Source organism: Lagopus muta, chromosome 5, assembly GCF_023343835.1.
Source record: "Lagopus muta isolate bLagMut1 chromosome 5, bLagMut1 primary, whole genome shotgun sequence".
NCBI lineage: Eukaryota > Metazoa > Chordata > Aves > Galliformes > Phasianidae > Lagopus > Lagopus muta.
In genome coordinates, this window is record NC_064437.1 from 18,558,464 (window position 1) to 18,572,502 (window position 14,039).

Here is a 14,039-nt window from a genome sequence, read left to right on the forward strand (position 1 = left end):
TATAGTCAATTTACTATCTTGGAAAATTTTAAAATACATAGCTCATTAAAAGAACATATATCATACATAAATAGTATTTAATATCTGCTTCCAAGTGACATTTAATCTTTATTTAAAGTTTGTCTTACTAACATTGTATCCTTATTACTTGTTTTTTGAGCATACATATGCCAAGCGTTTAATCAAAATCTTCTAGAAGATGCTTTTTGACCACAAAATTTCATATTCCCATCCAGTCTCAAAGGTCTCCTTAATACTAAATGACTCAAAAACTGCTGCTGTTAAAGAGCTCATTTGTATTCTTGTAGATTTCATTAATTCCAGAATAGTATACCACTTTTAACAATGTGTGTCCTCCAAAACAGCATGACATCTCCTTACATAAAAATGAAGTGAAATAACGTAGGAAAAATTTGCCTAATCTGAAAAAATGTCTTTGATCTTTCACCTGATTTTAACACAGGTATCACAGGATCATATACAAAGCTCACTGCTATAAGGAAGGTACTGCTCATTTTCTTCAATCACCAATGCAATTCTGTGGTTGTAAAGAGGTAATGTCAATTAGAACATGCTTAGTTTAACCTAATTCCCTTGCATTTCCTTGGAATAAAGCTACTTGTGCAGGAGTGAGTTAATTCTGTGTGGGTATATTGGGTCTCACCAGGATGGAATTTTCTTCATAGTTGTCCATATGGTGCTGTGTTTTGGATTTGTGACTAAAACACTTTTAATAACACACCAGTGATTTCATTATTGCTGAGGACTGCTGCACATCATGGAGATTTTCTTTTTTTATCACTCTGCTCCCAGTGAGTAGGCTTGAGGTGGGCAAGAAGTTGGGAGGGAACACAGGTGGGACAAATGTTCAGAATTGACCAGAAGAATATTCCATACCATATGGTGTAATGCTCAGCAATAAAAGCTCAGGGCAGGAGGAAGGAGGGGGCACGGTTGGGTTATCTTCCTAAGTAACTACTAAGCTTACTGAGGCTCTGCTTTCCAGCAGTTAGCTAAATTATTTCTACGTATTTGAAGCAGTAAGTAAATTCTTAATTTTATTTCGAGTGCACAGCTCTGCTTCACTTACTAAACTGTCTTCATATTGACCAATAAGCTTTCTCACTTTTGTTGTTCTGATTCTTTCTTCCGTTCCACCGTGCAGGAAGTGCCCAGTTGCTCACTAGGGTCAACTTGCCACTTTAAAGAGCTACAGACCTGTGCTAAAAACTAATTCTTAATTTTCCTCTGCTTTTAAGGTTTAACAATACACTGATTTTTAAAGAATGGTGAAGTCTGCAAGTGAATATTGTTCTCAGCATACAGAGAAAGGTAAGGAGAAAGATCTAATGTTCAGAAATTGATTCAAGGTATGGATTTCCAACTAGACCTTTGTGTGCTTTTCTAACGTTTTCCATTAAAATGGTACCTTGGCAGGAAAAGAGAGATTATGAAAGCTGTAGATACAATTATGTATTGGTAGTATCATGTATGCACTGAAACCTCGCTGTTCATTCTGTAGTAGCAAAACTCTGTTGAAAGTCAGGTTCAAAAAACACAGATTTAAGCTATAATAAGATGAATTGTAAGGGAAAATGACAAACGAAACAGAGAGATGATTTGAGACTTCACACTGACTGTTGAATGGCTCTTGTCAGTGTAGAAAGATGATGCTTTTGATGAAAGAAGCACATGCGTATGTTCCAGTGTAGTCAGTAAAAGAAGTCCAAGCATGCAATATGTATGTAGGTTAGGAAGCAAAGAGCCAGTCTAAGAAAGCAACTGGTGACCATTTTTACTGATAATTTGCTTTGCTATATTGATACGGTAAAACATTCTGATCCTTCGCGTGTCAGCCAGGTTACTTCCACAACCCCACAGATGTTTCTGATGGATTTCACCAGCTGGGACTACAGTGATTTTTAGTAGCTGCAGCAAAAATGTTAATTCTAAAAGTTATAGGAACACAAGTAAACAGAGGTTAGATTTATTTTATAAAGCTACTGCCAGTGAGGAGTGCATGTCTTTCATTCTATGTTTTATTTTTGAGACACAGGTATTATTATATATTAATTGGTAAGACTGTTTAGATATTCAAAGCATGAAATATTTGGTTACTTACAGGAGGCCCATCAGAACCAGGAAGACCAGGAAGGCCAGGCTTGCCTTGAGGTCCCTAAATACAATAACAGAGACACATCTTAAGAATGACAAAACACATTCTATTAATTGCTTGGATGATAAAAAATCATCCTTACTGGGACCAGGACTTATACAGACAACAAACTAATGTAACACTTTAGTATCTTAATCTTCTAAAACAGAAGGCAAACCAACCCCAGATTTAGAGTAGCTATGAGAAAAAGGGGAGAAAAGAAAAATTAAAAAAAAAGAAAAAAGAACAACAAAAAAATATATCCTTAAACATAAAAAAAAACCCTATATCCAGTACATTCAATTGTAGGAGTTAAGGATAAAAAAATGGGTATTAACCTATGAATATGCACAAACAAAACACAATACGGAGAAGACTTTTCCAGTTATAGAAAATTAAACAATATTTAGCATTTCAGGAGTAAAATCATTCAACGTACGAAAGAAACCAGCAAGCTCAGGGAGCAAAGAATAGCGCTTACAAAATTGTAGCTCTCATAGCTGAAAAGGCTTGCTATGTCTTTGTTAAAGGCTGGAATGCATTTATTTTGGATATAGTCCATTCAGTATAATAATCCTTCTTAGGCACACAGGTAGATAGAAAGCATGTAAAATGTGACATTTTTGAAGCTGACAGAAGGCCTGTATCAGACCACAAGAACATGCACAGACAGATAGACCAGAAAAAAAACACCATGAAGAGATACTATAGTTAAGCTCATAATACCAGAATTGTGTCAGAACATAATCCTTGTAAAATGAGAGCAGAATCTGCTGTTAATAGATAAAAAACTTTGTAATAAAAAAGAGTAATAAAATCAAGCAAGCTGTGAAATTAATTAACATAAAAGTATATACTGTTTATTGGTGTAGATAGGGTTCTGTATCTAACAGCAGAAAAAATAATCCAAAGAAAAGATAGGAAGTTATGCTTCTGAAGTAATAAGAGTAAAGTCAGACCTCTGATAGTTATCCATTTACTTGAGCATTTTAGGAAAGTTTACAAATTTTTAGATCTCAGGTTAGTATGCTTTTAAACATAGCAAAGACCTTAAGCAAGGTTGTTGCACAGAACTGACTGTGAAATACCAGAATAGAGCTGTAACTTACTTTTTCACCAGGAGGTCCAATAGGACCTTGTGGACCAGGAAGGCCCTGTTAAAAAGAAACCAGCGTGAAAAATCAGGGAGAACAATACACATACATTCACCGTACTAAAGGCTCCTCGTTAATTTGTTTAAACACACTGGCAAATATATGTGGCTTTTTCTTTTTCCCCTTACCAGTTAGATCAGGAATTTTGTGTGTGCCTTTTGCACAAGCCGCTATTCTGGCAGTGAGTCTGTAACAAGATCCTATTCAGAACCCTCCTCCAGGTGTGGCCATTTCTGCTGCATTCCAGGAACACTGAATGAGTCATTTTTCTCCTGAATGAAAAATCCTTCTAACATTTGAAAACTTTGCTCCCACTGTCATAGGTACACTTGTAGCACATTTATGAAATCCTAAGAGCTTTGTCAATTTTGCATGTGAAAAAATAGCCTTGTGCCAATTTCACATTTATCAAACATTTAGTGCAACTTGCATCTTTTTTTTTTTCTTTTTAATTATTTTACACTTACTTGTGGGCCTGGGATTCCTTGCTGACCAGGGGGTCCTGGCTCCCCTTGAGGACCCTACCATACAAAAAAATTTAAAAAAAGAAACAAGGCATTAGGTTTGCTTTTCTGCATTATAGATCTGCGTTGTCAGGACTAGAAGGAAGAAAAAGTCATTTTTGTTCCTCCCTCTTAGAATTTTACTACCACCAACTCTCAATCCATATGATAGACTTTTTTAAAAACAGACCACATATAGGACCTGAGCACTAGAGCCCATAGCGCTAAAGAAGTTGAGAAGAAAGCATGGTTAAGTCTTATTGCTTATGGTTGAAGGCTAAGAAATATAAAGTTTTCTTCTCAGTGTAAGACATGAGGCATCTGAATGTGAGGACAGAAAAGTTCAATTAAATGGAAGGGATGGCACAGTGGCAGGGACAAGGGAATGTTGAAAAGGTTTTTAGAATTCACTCCCTTTTTAATTTCCAGCTTACTCACCATGTTTCCCTTTGGGCCTGAAGGTCCATCAATACCTGCAATGCCCTGCAACAAACAACAGAAACACAAGCAGCTTTCAATGGACTTTCATTTTTTCTTCTAGAAATGACAAATACAAAACAGTTCATACGTACAGGTTGTCCAGGGGGACCAGGTGTACCTCTGGGACCCAGTAGTCCCCGTGGACCCTGAAAGACAAGAAATTCTTATTAACACCTGCCTGACTATTTCTGAACAAGAAGCAGGACTGGGTGAGGAATGTCAGAAGGAGCAGAATGATAAGTAAATGCCTTCATGGGAGCTAGGGGAGAAGGAAAAAATGGAAGGAGGAAAAGAAGGAAAGAAAATCACCAATAATACATTCTTCTGAAGCCTATCATAGGTTTGAACAGAAAATCAGAAAAGGACAAACTTTTATACAGTCAGTTGTGCTGTCATTTCAGACAAAGGTACAGAAAGCTGGTACAGTATCTTTCACTGAGGTTTCATCACTGTTTTGGTGGGAAGATCTGACATGAACAGTAGTATACATTTGTACTCCTATTTTTAGTAAACACAATGGTCTATCATAATTTCTACTATTTTACAGTATACTATTTCTACTTATTTACAGTAACAAACAGTGCTTTTATTTTTAGTAAAGATCAAATAAATTATTAAAAATTACTAATCATTTTATTAGAATTAATGCAAGGTATTCTGATCTACACAGTGAGGCTTGTTTTTCTTTCCCCTAAACAAAAAAAATCCATAAAGACCAAGGGCTATTCTAGATCAAGTGAGCAAGATTTGCTCTGTAGCATAAACTTTTGGCTTTACCCTATGGAAATGAAAAATAATTTTCATGATTTGTGTCATCACTCATATCATTCATATCACACTTGCTAAAGTAGGCAGGACAGCGCCTCCAGTTTTCTCATGTACGATAAAGATACAAGTCACTAATATTCTGACTGTAGTATTTTCTTGTCACTTAGCAAGTAGACAGCAGTATATCATATATTTAGGGTAAAAAAATCCCCTTTCTGAGGCTTGATTTCTTGCCTGCAATGCAGAACTCTGCTCTGCAGTGACAACACCTGCAGAATTCTAACTGACAACAGTGGAACTTCTGTATTGGAAACAAGCATAAAAATATACACTGAAGAACAGTAGTAGGAAAAAAAAAAGGCTTATTTTTGAATAAATAAATGTTTGGAAAATATTTTCAAAACAACAGGGGTTTGGATATGTTCTCATGTCTGCAGTGACATATTTTAAACTAGCTCAAACGGATAAGAAATAGGCTGTGTGACTATTGGAGTTGTGAATACTTATCTGGATATGCATGTGATTTAATTCTGATTTTGTGAGTGATGTTTCAGCTCCAAGAAAACAGATCATTTGCTTACTTTTCAGGTAACATCAGTATTCTCTAAATATACATATATGTGCACAAATTTTTAAATCTGGAACCCAAAACAATTCAATAGAAAGAAATCACATTACAATAGAAAGAAACAAATTACATTTGTTTGTAAAACAGTGTACTGGTCAGAAACAAAGAAAGCATTGCTTACAGCTTCACCTGGGAGACCTCTTGGTCCAACTTCCCCATCTTCTCCCTGTTTTTGTACAAAGGAAATACAAGTTTTAGAAAAGAAAAAAGAACAGATATTATGACTGTATTTCCATCACATGGATTCACTCCCAGTTCTACTGTGAATCTGAAGTAAATAGCAGCTTACTCTTGATCCATCTTCACCAGGTAAGCCAGGAGGTCCCTGTGGGCCACGGTCTCCCTGTAGAACAAGAAAAGTTATTAAAATAACATCTGTGTCTGAAAACAACAAAGAATGGGAAAGGAAATGAATAATAAATATATTAGCTGCAGTGTGATGTATCAAAATGTGTTAACATAATGATATTAATCTGTTACAGTACTCAGTAAAGTCTTTCATTACTTTATTACAAAAACAAATGACCATTACTGAAACAATGAAATATCTGTTTGTAAAATTTTGTTCTCTAACATTGCCCCAGAACATACAGAAGTTGCTGCTCCAAAAGTCAGTCTTAATTATATGTACACACATTTTCTTCATCTCCTCCCTTACACAATGTATTTCTGCTAGGAAAATAAGGAAGGTGTGCATGCATCAGGAGTTAACACACCAGTTGTAAGGCCCTGGAATCTACGCAGTGAAGTTCACTGACTGCCTTTCAGAGCCACCCACCCTGGCACCAGTCATTCAGAGCAGTAGGACTGATTTGTCAGAGGTTTTGGAATGTAGCCAGACTTCCACACTTCCCCTGAGGCTGGGGCTTTTCAAGTCTCAGTATGCGAAGCTCAGTACATTCTGGACTACACACTTTTAGGATTTATTTTTCTTTCTCTTCTAAAGAGAACTAGTGTGCAGCATAGCTCTAACACCACTGACCAACCTCTTTCTAGGCAGCAGGTTTTTAGACTGTGACTTCCTTATGGCATTGGACAACAACCAAGTATTCATCCTGCTTTCCTTAATTCAATCATTGCCTCCAAGGAGCATGACCACTGCAGAGGATTATTGCAGAGATATATGGAATCACTCTTCAGTGGCTCCATTTCATGCTTTCAAAATTTAACTTTCCTCGGGGATTTTAGGTAGCTTGGTCTCTTCTCCCAGGGTGTTCTTGTATTAAAAGTATTAGGATTTTATTCAATTTCTTTTCTCTGAAAGTTGGAGTCGTTACTGAAAAGAATGAAATTCTATGAACTGCACTTTCAGAGACAGAAGATTAATAACTACAGCAGTTTTGACATTTTGATAAGTTTTGAAACTATTCAACATGATTTTCTGGTACAGTACGTGGTTTTCTGCATGCTAAAAGATGCTATTGAAAGATGACTCACGAGATGCATAATCTGTGTTTTAACTTCTAATTAATATCTAGGTAAAAACTGACTTAAACCTCCAGATGTTTAAAGAGCTTAGCCTCTGGAGAGCTACCTTTCTTGTCTTGCAATAGCATGGCACTCAAAAAGAGATTAGAAGCTTGCATTCAGTGTCCTGTATTGTCATACGTCAGAACACAACTACCCTATCAGCACTCTCAGTTGTTCAGTACTCTAATTCTTTTCTTCCAAAAAAGAATTTCTTTTTCCTCAGACCTTTACTTCTAGTAGATAGTCTCTTGCTTATTTTTATGCTGAAACGCAAACACAATAGAAAAAAAAGCATTTCTCTTATCATATTTTTCTGTTTATTTTAAGCCAAAGAGAACTGAATATTTATATTACGTGCTGTCAAGTAGTTATGAATCCAAAGAGGTCTCGCTATCTGGTCTGGCTTTGAACTGAGCTGATTTCAGAGGGAATATAGTTAGTAATTTTAAAGAAGACTGCCAAACAAACATGAGAATGCAGTGATTTTTAAATAGTGAGATGACAATAATGACAAAAAGAAACATTTGTTTTCATTAACACGTCATAAATTTCAATACAAACTTATTCAATTTCAGTTCTCATTTATTTAGGAAATATGGGACAAATAAAATATTTGGAAAGAAAAATTCTTTATGATACAGAATGTCCTATGGACTGACGATTCTACCATTAAAGGTTGGAAAGCAGACAAGACACGTACCCTGGCTCTGAACCAATTTCTGCTTAGCCTTCAGAGTCGTAACAAGAACTTAATGTCTAGCCCCCTCTGCTGGTCACATGCTGATGAAGCCAAATTTCAATTCTGTGAAGTGCTGATTACCTTACATATTAATAACAAGGAGTGACAGAAAAGGATCAAGATATTTGCATGACAATAAAAATTCTTTTTCCATTGCTGAAAGAACTCAAGAGAGTATCCCTTAGAGGTTATTACAAAGCACTAAGTCACAGACCAGTAGTCAACACTGGTGACATTTTCCAAGAAGGGCAGCAACCATACTAACGCCTTGAAGGGTGAGAGCTATCATCATTCCTTGGTCATCAGCACACATGGGAATATTTAGTTCTGAAATTCCTACCCACTGTTTTTTTATGCATTTACCAGGCTTTACACTCAGTAGAACATGTTATTACTATCTGTCTTAGGGGTATAATTTAAAGCAGAAAGCCTCGGCTGTGAAAGATGCAACCTCATCCTCTCAATTGGTATGAGAACAGGAGCTAGTATATTAGTTGTTTTAAGTATTATTTCAAATTTTCCCAAATTATCTGATATGACTTTGATCTGTCATGAATCTGAAGTTGTTGGAATGAGCCACACTAAAAAGTTCAGTTTGCAGTTTCAAATGCAGTTTTTGAGCAAGATTCTTGCAGGTTAAAAATTTTCATACTCCTGATACAGAAATGTAGTGATAATTTACTGTGCTACTGTTTCCCTTAACAATCAATTTAAATCCTGCAGACAAATTTCATCATCAAAAACAACAACAAAAAAAACTACCCAAAAGCCTAGAGCAAAGCCTGAAGATATGATCTGAATTCTAAAAATATATTTAAACCAATAATATGTGTGAACTGTAGTCTGGTTGGTTGATACTACTAAAATATTTTGAGGAACACATTACCTGACAAGACAGATATTATTCTGTAGTGTGAAATGCTGACATTCTGTTTCAGCTTTCCTCACAGTTGTTCGTGCTATTCTTAACGAATAGTACATTATTTCTGTGATTGTATCTTTGTTGTATAAATATGCATGTTTTTCTTACCCTGTTACCTTTGTCACCAGGGAGGCCAGGAAGACCATCGAATCCTCTGTCACCCTTGGAGAGAAGAAATCACAGTTTCCGTAAATTACTGCTTACAGTCTATATTACTCTGAGTAAATTGCACCTTCTTTCTGTGTTAATTTTGAGTAATGTTACACTTTTTTATTGAATGAAATATATGGAAGGGGGGAGTACAACAATAAAACTCTCAAAGTTTTCTCTATGTATTACAGCTAGAAAATATGTCACACCAGCTTCTTTACTGCACTGTAGGTATGGTGTTTATAAAAAGAAGTCTAAACTGAATTGAAAAGCTCAATTCTAGCTGTCCTTTGTAGTTACAAGATTGATTTCATTACTGCTGATACTCTGTAAATAAAAATGAAGAGGGACATAATCATGCCCAAAGAATTTAGTTATTTCAAGGTCAGGCTACTAACCATTACCATTAATTAGCATATTTCAAATACATGATTCATTCTCAGCTTTTGCATTTGACCCAGCTATCTGAAACCTCAATATTTTCACATGAGAGGAGAATTTTGGTTTGGCCTGGCTGGAAACTGTGGCGCTTGCTTAAAATCCATCCAGACCATTCCAAGGTCTCATTATTTACCTTTGCACCAGGTTCTCCTGGCATTCCTCTGGCACCATCAGCTCCAGGCCGTCCCTGCAGAAATGCAAAAGGGAAAACAGTTGAAAATGCAGTGAAAATAGTAATATTTAAAAATCTAAATAGCATCTATTTACCCAGAGCAGGATTGATATGTATGCTACCTACCCGTTTGCCAGCTTTTCCACTTGGACCAGGGGCACCTTGAACACCACGAGGACCCTGAGTTTAAAAAGTACAGCAAAAACCTAGTTAAATATCTGAACTCAGGAACACGGTTGGCTTTTTATACTGAGAGGTGACTTTTTTTTTTTCCCCAGGAGATGATAGAGTATACTTTTCAAATGCTGATTTATATTAACACAGTCATCCAATCTGGCTTAACTCTGTTTTAACACTAGTTTTCATGACACTACACATGGCACAATTGGCCCCTTTACTTAAAAGCTTATTATATTCTTTTGATGACTTTGAAGATCCCAAGCCTGTAATTTGAAAATTCTTGTTCCTGTCATACCGAAATTATTTTAGGCACATAATAATTATTTGATGAAAACTGAAGAGTGCTTATTTCAGATTTCTAATTCATATGCAAGCAGGAGTTGTGCTCGTAAATAGATCACATGCTGTCTTAGCTTTTAGAGCAGAGCTTTAACTAGAGGAGAATCAAATTACTTCAGAGTGAAAAACCTGATTGCACTGTTCAGACATGTAACTATCACTGTAGGTTGAGCGGGTGTATGTTTCTGTAAAAGTATTCTTATCACCCATCCAAATGTGTCTTCCTTGCATAGAAATAACAGTGATTAAGGACTAGCATCCAAAAATATTGAGTAGGAAGAGAAACAATGCTAACAATGTAAGTATGCAAACTAGAAGACTGGCCAGTTGTTCACAATTGTTCAATTACTTTCTTTTTCTTCTGCAAATATCCATGTTCAGTTATAAGACAGGTACTTAATAAAGTAGCTGAGCCATGATACCACTTGGAATATGGCAAAATTATTGTTCCAGAGACACATACCATGATATCTTTATGAATCCCATATTATTTTAAGGTTTAAACTAAAATATTTCTGTACTCTTTTACATCACCACAGGAGCTGATATAATAGTAAAATGAGAATAAAAGTATGCGCTGATTCCTAAAGACCCCTTCTTGCTATGTCATTGAGTTCTTCTTGAAAATATTCCTGTTTATTTAGTAAATAGAACCTCTCAGCTTATGAGACCTGATGAGATTACAGCCTAAGACTATATACATGCAGATTGACATTTAATTACTGAACAGAGATAAAAGTGACATTCCAGAAGTTATAACTGTTCTTTCTTTTGTAAAGGCAGATGGCCTTTCACATTCAAAATGAAAAATTAAGCTAACACATTTAATTAAGACTGTATTGTAAAAGCTATTTTTCCTCAACTGCATGTGGAAAGCACATCATTAACCATTTTCTTTGAAGAGATATAAATGCATTTTTTGTGAGAGTAAACAAGTTCAAACATAACAAGCAATATTATTGTACCTGAGGACCTGGTTCACCACTTTCTCCCTTAGCACCTGCTGCTCCAGGTCCTCCCTTGATGAAAAAAAGCAAAATATTACTTGAATACAGAACTTTAAGTTGTTATTTTTCTATTCCTATATTGACATGGAGGAAAAAACCAATCTCCTGTTTATTATGTAGTGTGAATTCACCCTTTGAATCTGAAGGTATAACCCAGTGCACATTGTATAGACCTTGAGACTACTGGTCAAAAATCTTTCTCCTACGAAAGAAAAATTCCTGCAAATTTGAATGAAATCAGAAGTGACACTTTGTGCTATAATAATACTTGAAAGCTAAATATGAGCACAGATTGCATTCAAACAAAAGTCCACCAGCTTCAAGGAAGCCAATAGAAATTAAATCCACCTCTTCTCTCCTTTATCCATTTCTGTGTTTCACAGAAGAAAACATAGAGTTCAATTCAAAGATCACTAACTGATGCAATATTACCATAACCTACAGTGATATTTTAATCAAAATATTTCTGCATCTGCCATGAAAAAGTGCACTTTTATTTTTGCTGTGATTAAATGATACAGATCTTCAGTTTTACCTGTGAAAAGACCTAAAATAAATCTTCACCTAGGTTATGTGGAATCTGAGGCAAAATTAGTAGCCTTCACAGTTTTCTCTCTCAGTCTCTGGACATGCTGACATAGAATACAGTCTCAGGGAAGGTACATATTTAAGTACGATGGGTAAAAGTTTTTTTTTTTGCATTTCTGACCTCTGTAGCAGTTCATAACCAAATTAAGGTATTCAGCACAAAAAGAATCTTTCAGACCTTGGAAGACTGATCCTTCTCCCATGTTTACCATGGTGACCATTCAAAGTAAGAAGTTTTCTCAAGGCTTAGCTTAATGCTGGATCTAGCATCGTGGAATGGAAAAAGTCCCACCAACATTCCAAGTACTGAATCAAATTCTAAGCAAATAGAAAATCATATCCCTGGTAATGGCAGCAGAAAGAATAGTAGTGATAGATGGCAACTGTTGTAAACTCTGCTTTTAATTAACATCAGTAAGCAGAAATTGCATTCTACGCTAATCAAGTATATGAACTCCATACTCAGTTGAAGCCAGACTGGGGCTACAAGAAACCTGTGTTTAAGATTTTTAATGAATTATGTGCTTGTCTGTGTCTCACTGAATACTAAATTAGCACGGTACAGTTCATATTAAGATGAAGAGATCCTATTATTTCATTAATTTAAATAATCTGAACACACAAACACATCAAGAATCTGCAGGTGCTTCTGCAACTGTAGGCCAGATGAAAGAGTTGGATTTCTAGAGCCTCCTGGTGGCTTAGTAGAAAAACATCTATTAATGTTGCTTAGTTAAATTTTGTATACAAAAATACACGATGACTTTGAAAATGTACCTGGTATAAAATATAACTAAAGGCATATAACCCGCTGTCAATAAAACATTTTATTTACAAACTAATTCCTTGCTTATAGCAGTTCTATAACTATTCTGTCTATACAGACTTAATGTTATCCTGCAGGTCTCCTGATCTAAATCACTGCTGGAAATAGTGTATTAGTTATTTAAATAAACTCAACCTGTCTGACTTTGCCACATATCTAATTGCGATCAATCAGAAGACTGTGGCAAATTTCTGCAATTGTTTGCAACATTCCATTTTGGATGAATTACTCTAGAAAATAATTACTCTCGCATTCATCTGCTTAAAAACATAACCAAAGCCTACTAATCTTAGTTTCTGGGGACTGAGTGAGATTTTGGTAAGATATTTAGCTATGATTTGTCTGTAACCAGTATATTTCTTCTAGACAGACAGAGCTGGGTTCATGAGATTTGGAGCACAGAATAAACTGAAACAGGAATTTTGGCTCCATTTGAAGTGGAGGTAAAGCACTGCTGAACCAACCCAGAACACAATTTAGAGAAGTTTTAGTTCTACATAGCTTTCAAAAGTCATTGAAGGCAATGTTGAGCTGTTAGGATCAGGTAAGAACAAGATTGAAAGTATTCTGTATTATCCTTAAAACATTCCTTCAGCAGCCCCCCACAATAGACAATAGAAGTAAAAATTACAGCAGACATAGATCAAATTAATGGAGGTCAAATATTTTTCAACCTAGCTGTGCCACCAAAATAGACAAATTAAGTTTCCAAATAAAACGACTCTTTCAAAAACGGATGCTATACAATGTTTAAAAGAGAATTTCACTCCATGTCAGAGAATAAATAGAGTCACCTGGGAGAATTCAGAGAAGAGTTTTTTTCTAAAATGCTTATGATTTTGGCTACAGCATTTATTTTACTTCATACTACAGATACTTTATAATAGCTTTTAAAATATGTTAAATGCTAAATAACACCATTTAGTAGACTACTGTATCTGAAATATCCATCTTCTAAAAGAGGAAATTGCAATTGGCAGATAAACCAGGTGATTTTGGCTTGCTCAACTTCCTATCTGTTTTTGCACTTTCATTGGACATTGATTGCCCTTTTAAGGTCTCTATAGGCATTACAGTAGCAAGTCTGTGACCAAAAAGCTGTTTTACATATCCTTAGAAAAACTGTTGTTTGTGTTCTGTGTATAGACTTCTTAAAACATACAAGCTTTCAAAATATCCCACAGGGTCATTTCCCAGATCATTCAGTATTAGCAGTACAGGCCAAATTCAGGTCATAAGTAAAAAAAATGCAACAATTATTTTAGTAATCAATGTTATTTTTGATTGCCTACATAATGTATCTCAAGAATTTCCAGATTCAGCTTAAATAGTGAGTCACAGCCATTCTGCACAGTCTTACTTTAGTATATTCTTCTGTAGTGTTTCATATTTGCTACCAGAAACTTTGTAAATATTGTCACAGAGATTACTGACTATAGAGGCATATGTAGTTATTTATGTAAGACTGCTTTGTAGCCTAAGTCCACCAGTGTTCAAACATTCCAAAATCTACATTA

The 14,039-nt window shown here is 35.5% G+C and overlaps 1 protein-coding gene and 1 long non-coding RNA gene across 5 annotated transcripts in view; one reads left to right on the forward strand and one right to left on the reverse strand.

Annotated features, from left to right (window-relative positions):
- Positions 1 to 9,531, forward strand: part of LOC125693472 (uncharacterized) — a 39,766-nt gene extending 30,235 nt beyond the window's left edge. Inside the window, exons 10-12 of the long non-coding RNA XR_007377112.1 lie at positions 464 to 554; positions 1,260 to 1,332; positions 8,948 to 9,531. This is a non-coding gene — a long non-coding RNA (uncharacterized LOC125693472). The remainder of the gene's footprint in view (positions 1 to 463; positions 555 to 1,259; positions 1,333 to 8,947) is intronic.
- The window catches only part of COL11A1 (collagen type XI alpha 1 chain), a 203,138-nt gene that overhangs the window by 61,150 nt on the left and 127,949 nt on the right, over positions 1 to 14,039 (reverse strand). For all 4 annotated transcript variants that reach the window (XM_048945451.1, XM_048945453.1, XM_048945452.1 and 1 more), the window contains 11 exons: positions 11,067 to 11,120; positions 9,709 to 9,762; positions 9,544 to 9,597; positions 8,928 to 8,981; positions 5,978 to 6,031; positions 5,810 to 5,854; positions 4,385 to 4,438; positions 4,251 to 4,295; positions 3,777 to 3,830; positions 3,265 to 3,309; positions 2,123 to 2,176 (listed from right to left, as the gene is read on the reverse strand). In XM_048945451.1, the coding sequence (XP_048801408.1) occupies positions 2,123 to 2,176; positions 3,265 to 3,309; positions 3,777 to 3,830; positions 4,251 to 4,295; positions 4,385 to 4,438; positions 5,810 to 5,854; positions 5,978 to 6,031; positions 8,928 to 8,981; positions 9,544 to 9,597; positions 9,709 to 9,762; positions 11,067 to 11,120 (567 nt within the window). The remainder of the gene's footprint in view (positions 1 to 2,122; positions 2,177 to 3,264; positions 3,310 to 3,776; positions 3,831 to 4,250; positions 4,296 to 4,384; positions 4,439 to 5,809; positions 5,855 to 5,977; positions 6,032 to 8,927; positions 8,982 to 9,543; positions 9,598 to 9,708; positions 9,763 to 11,066; positions 11,121 to 14,039) is intronic.